Genomic DNA, 13,144 nt, shown 5'->3' on the forward strand with positions numbered 1-13,144 from the left:
TGTGGACTCCACTTAGGGTGCAAGGAGTTAGTCAATGCAGAGCACTTACAACAACGCTCTGCATTTATTCATTCAGCACCTACTGTGTGCCAGAAACTGTGCATACAGAAAGGAACAAAATAGATAGAGATCCTTGCCCTTGTGGAATTTATACTTGGGGTAGGGGCAGGGGGCACACCATGGACACTATAAGGTTAATAGCCCTTAATTAGGTCAGACAGTTGCCAATAAGCCAGGCACCATCCCACATTTGGGGGTGTTCTTCCCATGGGCCTTTGCCTGTGGGGTGACACCTCACCACTGCTCTATTCTGGCAACCAGCAGCCATCTGTACACAAGACGCATGGCCAAAACCCCTGAGGTCCCCCACGAGGCTCTGTGCCATTCCACCCTGCCCTTCAATGGGAGGGCCTGTGTTTCGCATCTTCAGGGGACTGGGGCAGAGCTCCATCAATCAGAAGTTGTGTAAGGGCCTGCCATGGCTGGTCCAGGGGCCGCAGGCCACGTGGCACTCATTAACGACTGTCTGTTCAATGATTATCTGCCTGGGTTTATTGTGGTGAGCCAGTCCAAAGCATAACTGATCGTGGCCGTGATCCAAAGACCAGCCCCTGACGTCAGAGTCGAGCCTCTCTGGGTGTGGTTGGGGGCCAGGCCTCTCTCTTTCTTGGAATTTAAAGGCCAGGAAGTTCTGCCTCCAAACCCTAAACAGGGCCTTCCCATTGGGAACGCACACTCACCCGCGGGAAGAGCCTTGCAAGGGACCCTTTGGCCTCTGACCTGATCGTCCAAAGAGAAAGGTAGGCACAGCCTGTTCACATGCGTTTCTAACAGACTTCAGTGCTAACTGGAACTGCTTTTCTTTTTCCTCCCAGCCACATCGGTGACCCCGACCAAGTGTGCAGAGTTGAGGGTGTCCATGGTTATCTTGTTCAGGAAGCCTGTGCTTTTTCTATTGCAGGGAACCTTGGCATCCGTGCCCCCCAGCCCAGCTCTGCAGAGATGCCTCCTCAGCTCTCAGACGGCCTCAACTACTCAGCCAAAATCGTCCGGGGCTCCCTGGACAGCCTGCCCCAGGCCGTGAGGGAGTTCGTGGAGAGCAGCGCCAAGCTGTGCCGGCCCGACCAAGTCCACATCTGCGATGGCTCCGAGGAGGAGAACCGGCAGCTGCTGAGCCACATGGAGGAGGAGGGTGTGATCAAGAGGCTGAAGAAGTATGACAACTGGTGAGCACGCCTCTGCCCCCTGGCATTCGGCTTTCCTCTCTACCCAGGGTGCAGGTGGAACAAGGGGGCGGAGGGCCTCAGCAGAGCTGGGGCGGGGCTGTGTGGTTTGCAGACTCTTGAAAAGCTTAGTAAAAGAGCCAGAACTGTGTAGACTTAATTTTACAATGTTTGCAGAGCAGTCCAAGTCATCAATGAAGGGGCACATGCAAACTGTCTTTGCAAACCAGGTCCCTGATTCAAGGGAAGGTCAGACACGCCCTGTCCTAAAACATGAACTCCTGGTCTAGTGAGTGTCCCTCCGACTATTCGCAGTGGACGTGGCTGTGTCCACATTGATGCAGCATCCTTAGTGCCCTTGGTACCTGCCATGTGTGGGAAGAACATGATGAGAACACTGGTCCCTTCCTGAATGGTCCATGGCTGAGGGAACCTAGGGAGCAGATGCCATGCAGAATACCAGCACTTCTCTAATCCCCACCTGTGTATTTAAAATTTTTATTTACTTATTTATTTTTCGCTGTGCAGGTTCTTCATTGCTGCGATGGCTTTTCTTTGCTTGCAGAAAGCAGGGGCTACTCTCTGGTTGCAGTGCCAGGGCTTCTCATTGTGGTGGCTTCTCTTGTTGCAGAGCACGGGCTCTAGAGTGTGGGGGCGTCAGTAGTTGAGGCTCCCGGGATCTTACACACAGGCTCAGGCTCAACAGTTGTGGTGAAAGGGCTTAGTTGCTCCATGGCATGTAGGATCTTCCTGGATCAGAAATCGAACCTGTGTCCCTTGCATTGCAAGGTGGATTCTTTACCACTGAGCCACTAGGGAAGCCCCTAATCTGTGTATTTTATTTTTTTTTTCTTTGCAGCTGGTTGGCTCTCACTGACCCCAGGGATGTGGCCAGAATTGAAAGCAAGACGGTCATCATCACTCGAGAGCAAAGAGATACGGTGCCCATCCCCAAAAACGGCCTCAGCCAGCTGGGCCGCTGGATGTCCGAGGAGGATTTTGAAAAAGCATTCAACATCCGATTTCCGGGGTGCATGAAGGGTGAGTGAAACATTTATTTGACTGGGTACAATATCAGCAAACCTTTTATTATCATCTCTGTCCTACTGGTAATTGTCCCAGGAACTCCCATTGCTCAGAGAGTTATAAATTCCACATGAGAACTGGCCACATGTTGAAAACGTACATCTCAGTTCTTGTTTTATAGACTAATTTCTACGCTTGTGAATTTAAGATAGCTTGGTGGAACCCAGCTGCACATTTATGAAAACTCTTTAATTTTGCTGTTGTGTCCACCTTTTCATTTGGTGTTGTTGAGTTGCTAAGTTGTGTCCTACTTTTTTGTAACCCCATGGACTGCAGCATGCCAGGCTCTTCTGTCCGCCACTATCTCCTAGACTTTGCTCAAACTCTTGTCCATTGAGTTGGTGATGCCATCCAACCATCTCATCCTCTGCCACTTCTTTCTACTTTTGCCTTCAATCTTTCCCAGTGTCTTTTGCAATGAGTTGGTTCTTCGCATCAGGTGGCCAAAGTATTAGAGCTTCAGCATCAGTCCTTCCAATGAGTATTCAGGGTTGATTTCCTTTAGGATTGACTGGAGTAATCTCCTTGAAGTCCACAGGACTCTCAGTGGACTCTTCCAATCAAGGGGCTGGTGGCAAGCAAGACGTGATGCTGTCGGAGGGGGATCATGAGAAGGGTCACAGATGGTGGTTGTCTGTGAGTCTGGGGTTGTTTCTCACCAGCTCCCACCTCCCGGCCCCACAGGTCGCACCATGTATGTCATCCCGTTCAGCATGGGGCCCCTGGGCTCTCCTCTGTCCAAGATTGGCATCGAGCTGACAGACTCGCCCTACGTGGTGACCAGCATGCGCATCATGACGAGGATGGGCACCAGCGTCCTGGAAGCGCTGGGGGACGGCGAGTTCGTCAAGTGCCTCCACTCCGTGGGGTGCCCTTTGCCTTTAAAAAGTAAGCACATTATTTCAAAATCAAAAGCCAGAATTAAAAAAAGAAAAAGCCTGCCCTTAAACTCCTTTGGGGACCTGGCACACTCATGTGGGCGTGTCCTCCTGCACAGAGCCTTTGGTTAACAACTGGGCCTGTAACCCCGAGCTCACACTCATCGCCCACCTGCCCGACCGCCGAGAAATCATCTCCTTTGGGAGTGGGTACGGCGGGAACTCGCTCCTTGGGAAGAAGTGCTTTGCCCTCAGGATGGCCAGCCGGCTGGCCAAGGAGGAGGGGTGGCTGGCAGAGCACATGCTGGTAAGACGCAGGGAATTCTAAATGTGTGCAGCAGAGGGTCGGGCAGAGGAGGGGAAGTGGCAGACCCCTACTGCATTAGCATTCCTGGTATGCATCAGAGTTCCAGTGCTCCAAGGACACTGGGAATTCCATCAGTAACGATGAATGGCTTCCAGGCCCCCTCCTAGACTAGGGCATGGACCTCTGGGGCAGAAAGGAACCAAGTGCTTCAGGAGAAATCTTGTCTCCAACAGATTCTGGGCATCACCAACCCCAAGGGCCAGAAGAAGTACTTCGCGGCTGCGTTTCCCAGCGCCTGTGGGAAGACCAACCTGGCCATGATGAACCCTACTCTCCCGGGATGGAAAGTAGAGTGTGTGGGTGATGATATCGCCTGGATGAAATTTGACCAACAAGGTGACTCTTTTAGGCCCGGGTGTTGATGATAATCGTTGGACCTGAGTGAAGTTTTGGGGTTTAAACATGCCAAATCCTCCCAAGTCCACAGTGTCTGGATTTTTAAATTCAGTTAGTTCTTGCAAAAGCTCGGACATATGTATTCCATCAGCTTTCTTTAATCTCATATCCAATCTGGATTGAAATGGGACCTTCTATCACTGTTTGTTTATATTTTGTTTAGTTGCTAAGTCATGTCTGACTCTTTGCAACACCATGGACTGTAGCCCGCCAGGCTCCTCTGTCCATGGGATTTCCCAGGCAAGGATACTGGAGTGGGTTGCCATTTCCTTCTCCAGAGGATCTTCCTGACCCAGGGATCGAACCCACATCTCCTGCATTGACAGGCAGATTCTTTACCACTTAGATACCTGGGTTGGTTAAAATAGTTTGATGGGAAACTGGTAAGAAAGTCAAAGTTGATTAATAATGCTGGCATGAGGCAAGAGAAAGAGATTCTGGGGAGGAGGGAAAAAATAAAGACTTGAGAATTTGGTGCAGAAATTAACCTGGCAAGATATAAGATGGTACACTTCCCTTGGTACTCACTTCCACTCCTTGGTTTAAAACTTTCCAGGTAACTTGCGGGCCATCAATCCAGAGAATGGGTTTTTTGGTGTCGCTCCGGGAACCTCTGTGAAGACAAATCCCAACGCCATCAAGACCATCCAGAAGAATACCATCTTCACCAACGTGGCCGAGACCAGTGACGGGGGCGTTTACTGGGAAGGCATTGATCAGCCGCTGGCCTCAGGCATCAAGCTCATTTCCTGGAAGGGCAAGGAGTGGGACCCCAAGGATGGTAAGCCCCCCAGGAGGCCCGGCGCCCCGGCCCTTGGGTGTGTGTGCTTGGCCAGACGCTCAGGGCCTGTCTTCCCTTGCTGCTGTAGGGGAGCCTTGTGCCCACCCCAACTCACGGTTCTGCACTCCGGCCAGCCAGTGCCCCATCATTGACCCTGACTGGGAGTCTCCAGAGGGCGTGCCCATTGAGGGCATCATCTTCGGAGGGCGCCGGCCTGTTGGTGAGGCTCCTGGGCAATCAGGCTGGGACACGGGTGTGTCACTATGGGGGGATGTGTCACTACAAGGGCTCACGTTCCGTGACCTGGTTGAAGGATGTCAGGGATACGGAGCTTCCTTTCACAAATGACAGGGTAATGAGCAAGCTCGGGCGTAGAACTTAGTCTCTGGCCGCTGAAACTCCGGGGTCCTTGTCCAGGGATGGGGCTCCTAGTTTGACTTTGGCCACGTGGCCTCCTGCCATGACTCTGACGTGGCAGTGTCCGCCCTTAGCTCTGGCGCTCCAGCATCAGCCCCTTTAGAAGAGAGACGACATGCAGCATGTCTTTCCACTTGGGAGATGGCGTCGTGGCTGAAGGGGGCTGGGGGTCAAGGCCTCTAAGGAGTGTTTCTTTCTCCTGCTAAAGGTGTCCCTCTGGTCTACGAGGCTCTCAGCTGGCAGCACGGTGTGTTTGTGGGGGCGGCCATGAGATCTGAGGCCACGGCAGCGGCGGAGTACAAGGGTGAGTCTGGCCAAGATCCGGGGCCACCAAGAAGGGACAGTGACAGCTCTATCTCTGTGTTTCTCCGACTCTCTGTTTTTTCTGTTGCTCTGCTTCTCTGTCTCTCTCTGTCTCTGTTTCTATGTCTCTCTGTCTCTCTCTCTCTGTTTCTATATCTCTGTGTCTCTCTGTCTCTTTCTGTCTCTATATCTCTGTCTCTCAGTTGCCCCTCTGTCTCTTTATCTCTCTGTCTCCCCTTGTCTCTCTCTGTATATGCAGAGAGGTACAGAAAGCCAGGGGGCTGTGTCAACAGTAAGTGTGCCCATAGTCCTGTGAGGCCTCACTTACCCACAGAGTCCCCTGTTAACAGGCAAAGTCATCATGCACGACCCCTTCGCCATGCGCCCCTTCTTCGGCTACAACTTCGGCCAGTACCTGGCACACTGGCTCAGCATGGCCCAGCGCCCCGCAGCCAAGCTGCCCAAGATCTTCCATGTCAACTGGTTCCGAAAGGACAAGGCCGGCAGGTTCCTTTGGCCCGGCTTCGGCGAGAACTCCCGGGTGCTGGAGTGGATGTTCAACCGCGTGGTCAGGGAAGGCGGCGCCAAGCTCACGCCCATCGGCTACATCCCCGATGAGGATGCCCTGGACCTCCGGGGCCTGGGGGATGTCGACGTGAAGGAGCTCTTCCACATCTCCAAGGAGTTCTGGGAGGAGGAGGTGGAGGAAATACAGAAGTACCTTGAGGAGCAAGTGAACGTCGATCTACCCCCAGAGATCAAGAATCAGGTCCTGGCCCTGAAGCAGAGAATCAGCCAGATGTAATCAGGTTCGCCTGACTGTCCACCTCCAATCCACACAACGCACCAGGAGCAGGAGACACGGCGCTTCCCGAATTCTCACTGCCTGCAGCACCGCAATGAGCGCACCCAGGGGCTGATCGAAACCCTTAATTTTTCAGATAAGACCGTACAGCAGACTGAAGCTAGTCACTAAAGAGGTTGGGGAGGGAAATAGCAGGCTCCAGGAAATAGCAAACATTCATGATACAATGCACGTTTGTTCAACTTAGGGACACTCAAGCAGTCTTCTTTGTCTTTTCCCCTTAGCTGTATCAGTTAGCCAGGATGCACAGAAAAAGGACACTTGAGCTGTATATATGTGTGTGTGCACATGCGTGTGTGTCTGTGTACTGTCGTCTAAAACGTATTTAATGACTTTGGAAAAATCTTGGGCAAGATTACCTCCTAGTTGTTGCTAGAATGCAATGTTGCTTTCTTATTAATATGTGTGTTTAAATTATTTTTATATACCATGGTTCCTTACCTTTACATAATTTCAACATTTTCCCCTAACACTTCTTGGAAAAAAAAATCACAAAATAAACTTTTATAGAAAAGATGAATTTGTTTGCCTGGTTTTTCTTATCTGAACAGCCAAGAAGAGGGGACTCTGATGAAACCTTCTGTGATAGAATCCCTTCCAAAGAACGTGGGACCACCTTGGTGGAGGGGGTGAGCTGGGGGGTGGAGGGGGCCAGATGGGGAGGTGTGAGCAGAGAGACTGTCACCCAGAGGTGACACGGCACCATGCTTTGGGTTTTCTGAATTAACTCGAAGCCATCCATTAGTGCCCTTGAACATCCACAAACCTTTAAATTGTGGGTCTTGGGTAAGGGGAACAGGAGAGTTTAAAGCATGCTTCTTGACAAAACCTTGGGTGTGGGGCTTAGGCCTTTCATAAGAATTATATTGTGTCCAATTTCACAGACTTTTGTCAATAAATGCCCTTTTCAGCAACTCTTTTCTTCACTGTCATCCACTGGGGAGGAGAGTGGAGACAGAAATATCCTTCAGAAGAAAACAGCAAAAGGCATTGATGGAGCACCTTCTGTATACAGGGCATCATGCCTTTGATGGGCTCAAGTGGGCTGCCTTGCACCCTCCTCTGGTGCCTCTGTCCCCAGTGTTTATCGGGTCCTCCGGGCAGTTTGAACAGACCACATGCTGGACCGGGCACATGTGTTCAATAGATGCACCGGGCTTTCTCTGGCTGCTAGTCTCCTTTCTGGGCCAGCTCTCCTGCTCAGCACACACCAGGAAGTCAGTTCTTCTCAGCTCTGCTCGCTTCCACAGCTTATGGACTCACCGTCCCCTTAAAGTCCTCTGTTTCTTCTGGGATCCACGTGGATGGGCAAGCTGAGATCCACCCGATGTTATAGGTGGGGAAACCAAGGCCAGGTGGGTCCTTCAGGGCTGCCAAACCATAACCAGAGTTTTCTTCCCCTTTAAGGAGCTGAGAGCCGACGGGGCTCCGCTGGCAAAGTGTCATGTTCTGATAGCAAAATCACTGACAGCAAAAAATCATTTAACTGAATTAAGTGCTATCTGCTGTATTAATTTAAATCAGTGGCTTTCAAACTTGTTTCTTCCTTTTCACTACAGAACCCATGCTTGACAGCTACTCTGACTCAGAAACCCAGCTTCTAAGGGAGACAGAACGGGAGGCTGCCCACCTGAGGCTGGGCAGGTGTCGGGACCCAGGCCTCCCGTTTTCCTTTTTTCTACTCCCTGGGGGCCTCTGAGGAAGTTCCTTGGACCCCTGAGAGGCACTTTCAGGATATAGTTGGGGCACCATTTTTAAAATGCAGGCCCCAGACTTTGGCATCATGTTCTAGGCTCTCGGAGGCTTCATCTCTTTTCGAGCAAAGCCGTCCATCTCACAGTTCCCTGCGCACAGAATCACCCACCCAGCCAGCAGACTCACACAGGACTGTGTTGCCACCTGGCCTAGGAAGCGAGGGAGACAGCCTGGAGGAAGTGTCTTAAACAGAATAAGAATTTTCAGGGAACCAAAAGGACTCAGCTCTCGCCGTTGGTACCTAAGTTGGTTTCCCCAAACCGAGCCAGCTGTGCTCCACTCACCTCCAAGTCCTAGTTTCTGTGCTGAGCCCACAATAATAGGGACGCTAGGACCTTGATGGAGAAGGAAATGGCAACCCACTGCAGTGTTCTTGCCTGGAGAATCCCAGGGACGGGGTAGCCTGGTGGGCTGCCGTCTATGGGGTCTCACAGAGTCGGACATGACTGAAGCGACTTAGCAGCAGTAGCAGCAGGACCTTGATGGCTGAGGTTCTATTGTAGTAGGAAGTCAGCTAAGGCCAAGGCCATTTGCAGGTGATCAGACTGAGGCCTTGAGAGTGGCCCTTTGCTCAGGGTCAGGGTAAGAATGAGAAGTCAGGCTCCCAGTTCCTGATCAGCTCTCCCCACGGTACACGTGAATCCAAACCAACAGAGTTTGGTACTGACGTCCTCTACCGGAATCCAGGGTGGCAGCTGCCCCCTGACCTCCATGGGTTCCCGGAGCCCTGCTGGGGTCTGGGTTAAAGACCAGAATGCGGTGGGTACACAACACATATTGAACCAGGACAACAAACCTGTCCCTATGTTCACCTGGGCATCTGAGGGGAATCCAGGGCAGTGGGGGGTGGTGGTGAGGAGGGGGCTCTTGGGGGCCTTCTCGCTTCTCTCCTTCAGCCTGCCCTAACCCAGAGCCTCTGGTCTGCTGCCCCCCACCTCTGGGCCACACAACATGTACCTTCCAGGGCTCTAAGGCCACAGGCACGGGCTCTGGAGGCTCCTGGTGCTGTGCCCCGCCAGGGCGGTGACCCCTGCTTTGTCCTCACTGTCAGCGATTGCGGCAACAGGGACTGGGTTCCGTCATGTATGGGAAAGGGCCGGCTGCCTGCCCCCAGCCTCCTGCCCCCTTCCCTCCTTGAAGGTAGTAAATACTGGTGACCTTGGACACCTCCCAGCTCTGCCTTTGACCAGCAGTGTCACCTGAAGTGACACCCGGACCTGCAGCGTGACATAATAGTAATAATGCCCCTGCTAGAGTCCAAGGAGCATGAAATGAGCAGGCCAGCTCTGCACCGGTTCTGGGATGCAGAGGGTCTGGGTGTGAGTCACTACCCCCCTTCCCTGTAGCAGGGTATTCTCAGGTGATGACACACAACTCTGGAAACCTCAGTTTCCTCAACTGTATAATGGGCTCCACTCCACTCTAGGCTGACATTCAATACAATGGGACTGGAAGTGAGAAGCTGAAACCCAACCCCCACCCCCATATGGGCTGATGGGGAGCTCCCTCCCCAGCTCCCAGACTGGCCCCAAATCACCCATCCCAGGTCCTCCCCCAGGACCTCCAGACCTTCCCACACAGCTGGGGGGGGCTCCCAAATCTGACTTCTGGATTATCTCTGGCTGATCATCACTCCCACTGGTTTTTAAGTATTTTGAACATAACTCCTGTCCTAGCCCCACCCCAATGTTCTGATGCTACACAACCACCCCCCAACTCAGAATTCGGATGAAAACTGTAAAACTCTGCAGGAGGAGAAGAAGCCCTTGAGAAAACCTTAAGTCCTCTGGCTTCATTGCAGTGCAATGAGATCCAGTTTCCTCCAAGGGGAAAACTGGGGGCTTGATAAGGAGACAAGGTTCAGAGGGAGTAAAATTTACAAAGTGGGTTTTTCTGCATTTTGGAAATTTTGCCTTGCATTTTCTTGCATGGGAAGCTGAACACAGTGGGACCCCTGGGAGATGCTCTACATGGGTTTTTGTTAAGTATCACCTCCCAGGATCACAGCACAGGGCAGGATGGCTATGGTTCTGATTATCACACAGCTGCTCTCAGGTTCTGTGTTCTCTCTGCCCCAGCCCAGAGGTTTCTTTGATGCTGCAGAGCTGGGATTCAGGGCTGCCATGGAGGAACAGCAGATGTCACTGACCCACAGTGACACCATGGTGAGGCCCAGAACATACAGGCCTGGCTGACACCTGCCACATTTTTCACTGACATATTTGTTCCTGGGGACCTGCTTGTCTGCCACCTGCTCATCACCATGTGGCCCCCCGGTAACAGGGTCTGTAAATGTGTGAATATTCGCACACCAGACCTGCCAGCCCAACAGCAGAACCTTTCTCCAGGCAAAGCCATTTTCAGCAAAATATGCTGTAAATATTTGTTCAGCTCAAGAAAATGACTTTAATTGCATAATTAAACTCGATGTATATGCTGATTCCAGACAGCATGGTTGGGAGAAGCCGAGGCCACATCTGTTCCTCTGTGTTTGTTGAATAGAGGGGCAAAACGGTTTGTTTGTGGAAATATTGCTCTGGTCCCCGTCTTTCCTCTGTGCAATGAGGGTTTGGAGAAAAGTCAGAGAGGATGGAGGAAGGGGCTTAGTGGCTTCTGAAAAGAGGAGAAAGGGGAAAATTTCCCCAAATCAGAGAAACAAGAGCAATGGGACCCCACCTCTCAGACAGGATTTGCACTGTGTATTCCAAATGTTCTAAGCACATCCTACCTTCCTTGGGTAACTGGTAACTTAAGCAAATGATCAATACTTTAGAGTGAATGAAGAAGAAAATATTACATCCCAATGGTTAATTAAACCCAGAATTCCTCACTAAAGTAAGCATATAAACATAAAGCCTGAGTAGAAGGAGCGAGCCACAAAAGACACGTACGTTATGTGGTTCCATTGATATGAAATATCCAGAATAGGCAGATCCACAGAGATAGGAAGAACATTTGTGGTTTCCAGGGGTCAGGGGTCAGGGAGAGAGATTGGGGAGAAATCACTAATGGATGCAGGGTTTCTTTGGGGGCTGATGAAACTGTTCTAAAATTGGATTGTGGCGAAGGTTGCACAATCCTGTGAGTATATTATAATAAAAACCATTAAATTGTACATTGTAAGTGGGTAAATTTGATGGCATGTGAATTAAAGCTCCATAAAGTGATTAAAACAAAGAATAAATACAATAAAAACAAAAGTCAGGTCTTGTGTTAGAAACCAATTATCTGCCAAGGCTCTGAGATGAAGGCCTGGTTTGCCATGTCACAAAGAGAGATAATGGCGGGGGCGAAGGGGAATGTGGCCACCTTGGAGGCAGCCTCTTGAGCTTCTCTCCTGAAGAGCACCAGGAGGATTCAGAGAAATGGAAACAGGATGGGCTGATTCATTATGGGATTCAGTGCCATTTAATGCCTGGCCTGGTTTCAGATGATCATGAGCACCCTAAAAGTCATCACAGCAACTGGCAGAGGAGAAACATACCAGCAGCCTGCAGAACTCATGGAGGCCAGCAGGTGGCAGAGCTGAGACCTCAGATTCCAGGTGTCGAGGGGTCCTCAGCAAAGGGAAGGATTCCTGAGTCTGGGGGGTCACGGGCCCCAGCCCCCTCTGACAGTGGATTGGAAGCTCTCACAGTGGAAGAGGGGCTCATGTCACCCCACAGGGGAGGGCGAGACTCTGGTGCCCCGGACCCAGAGGCTCCAGCCCCGGCAGGAGAGCCCTCAGCCCTACCTGGGAGCAGAAGCCTGTAGAAGGGACTAACGGTAGGCGCTGGGTGCAGTGTAAATACTTCCTCTCCAAGCCTGGGTTTCCCCAGCTGTACAAGACTGCCCTGTCTTGCCCCCAGAAAGTCTCTCCCGCTCCAACCTGCCACCCCTGGGACGCCCCCTTGCTCCCTGTCTGTTCCACTGTCCCTCCTGTACTGCTGAGATCTTCCAATGCTAAGACCCAGGGAAGGACAGTGGGGAACAGGAAACTCATGAGCACACCCCCAAGGTCCCCTCGCCTCCACCCCCATCCTGACCCAAAGCCTGGCTCCCCCACAGAAACTCACAACCTGCTGCTGGTTTTGTCTTTGGCACAAAGCTTACACAGTGGGGCCTTCACACCTCCCAGGGAGGGAGGGGACCCGCTCTGTGGCAGCTCTGGGGCCGTCCAGCCAGCATCTGGAAGACCTTGGCTGTCACTCAAGTGAAGATTTCTGGAGGGTTCACGGCTATATTTTGGGATCTGGGTGAAGATAGTCCTCAGTACCCAGTGGGGAACCCCAGCCTGTAGTGGACTCTGCCCGGGCTGAGGATCCCGAATCTCGGTTAGTGGGTTTCTTGGGAGACTAGTTCGGCTCATTTGGGGTCTCCTGGGCTGACCCCTGCGCTGTGGTTTTCCCTCCCACCCCCATTCCCCACCCCACCACACCCCCACCCCCTGGTAGTGGAACACTCTGCCCTCCGAAGTGAGCTGTGGTCTGGCCTCAGTGGGCACAGAGGCAGCAGTGTCTGTCTGAAGCCTGGCCGAGGGCTTCATCACCATTAGGAGCAGGGTCCCGGGAGCCAGGGCCCCGGGTGACTCATGCGGCAGCTGCTCCCGTCCTGTAGAGCTGAGTCAGAGCCATTAGGTGATAGGAGATGAATTTACATTTTGAATTAACTCGGATCATCAGAGTGCTTCCTCTCGACCTGGGGAAATTAAACATAAAGTCAGAGGGAGTTGTGGGCTGGGAGCAGGGGCTCAGCCAAGCGTGCTAGATCGGTGCTTCTTTTTATTTTTCCTTCAACAGGCTGCAGGCAAAAGGGGACGAGAGGACACTGCCTACCTCAGAGTCAGCTCAGGAAAGAGAAGATGGAAAGCTGAGATATTCTTTCTCTCTTCTTCCTTGGGCAGAAGCACAATAAATCCGCATGGCAGAATTAAATTCTGATCTGTCCGATTTCTTCCATCTCTTCCTCCTCTAATAATGGTTATTTATTGAGTTCTTATTATGTGCCTGGCAGTTAGCTAAACACTTTAGAGATAAAGCAGAAGTGAATTTGTACCTTCCCCCTCCCCTCACCCCTTTCTTTATTTCCTGGCAG

General features: G+C 51.8%; 1 protein-coding gene across 2 annotated transcripts; it reads left to right on the forward strand.

Moving 5' to 3' along the window:
- Positions 1–701: 701 nt before the first annotated feature.
- PCK1 (phosphoenolpyruvate carboxykinase 1) lies at positions 702–6,590 on the forward strand. Of its 2 annotated transcripts, XM_086330924.1 has the most exons (10): positions 702–800; positions 962–1,226; positions 2,083–2,264; positions 2,994–3,197; positions 3,307–3,494; positions 3,728–3,890; positions 4,507–4,731; positions 4,820–4,951; positions 5,357–5,452; positions 5,802–6,590. In XM_086330924.1, exons 2-10 carry the CDS (start codon positions 1,003–1,005, stop codon positions 6,254–6,256), a joined length of 1,869 nt encoding a protein of 622 aa, XP_086187050.1. In that variant the 5' UTR covers positions 702–800; positions 962–1,002; the 3' UTR covers positions 6,257–6,590. The 2 variants fall into 2 exon arrangements, with proteins under 2 accessions (XP_086187050.1, XP_086187051.1); XM_086330925.1 differs by lacking the exons at positions 702–800; positions 3,307–3,494.
- The last annotated feature ends 6,554 nt before the right edge of the window (positions 6,591–13,144 follow it).

The sequence above is a fragment of the Bos grunniens genome, chromosome 13, assembly GCF_055505025.1.
Source record: "Bos grunniens cultivar Pamir isolate PY7600 chromosome 13, Bosgru_T2T1.0, whole genome shotgun sequence".
Lineage (NCBI taxonomy): Eukaryota > Metazoa > Chordata > Mammalia > Artiodactyla > Bovidae > Bos > Bos grunniens.

Excerpts from the sequence above, each read along its gene's own strand:
- PCK1 (XM_086330924.1), top strand. The coding sequence starts at position 1,003 with ATGCCTCCTCAGCTCTCAGACGGCCTCAACTACTCAGCCAAAATCGTC. Across the intron at positions 3,495-3,727 it reads GGCTGGCAGAGCACATGCTG|ATTCTGGGCATCACCAACCC; the intron begins GTAAGACGCAGG and ends TGTCTCCAACAG. Across the intron at positions 4,732-4,819 it reads GGAGTGGGACCCCAAGGATG|GGGAGCCTTGTGCCCACCCC; the intron begins GTAAGCCCCCCA and ends TTGCTGCTGTAG.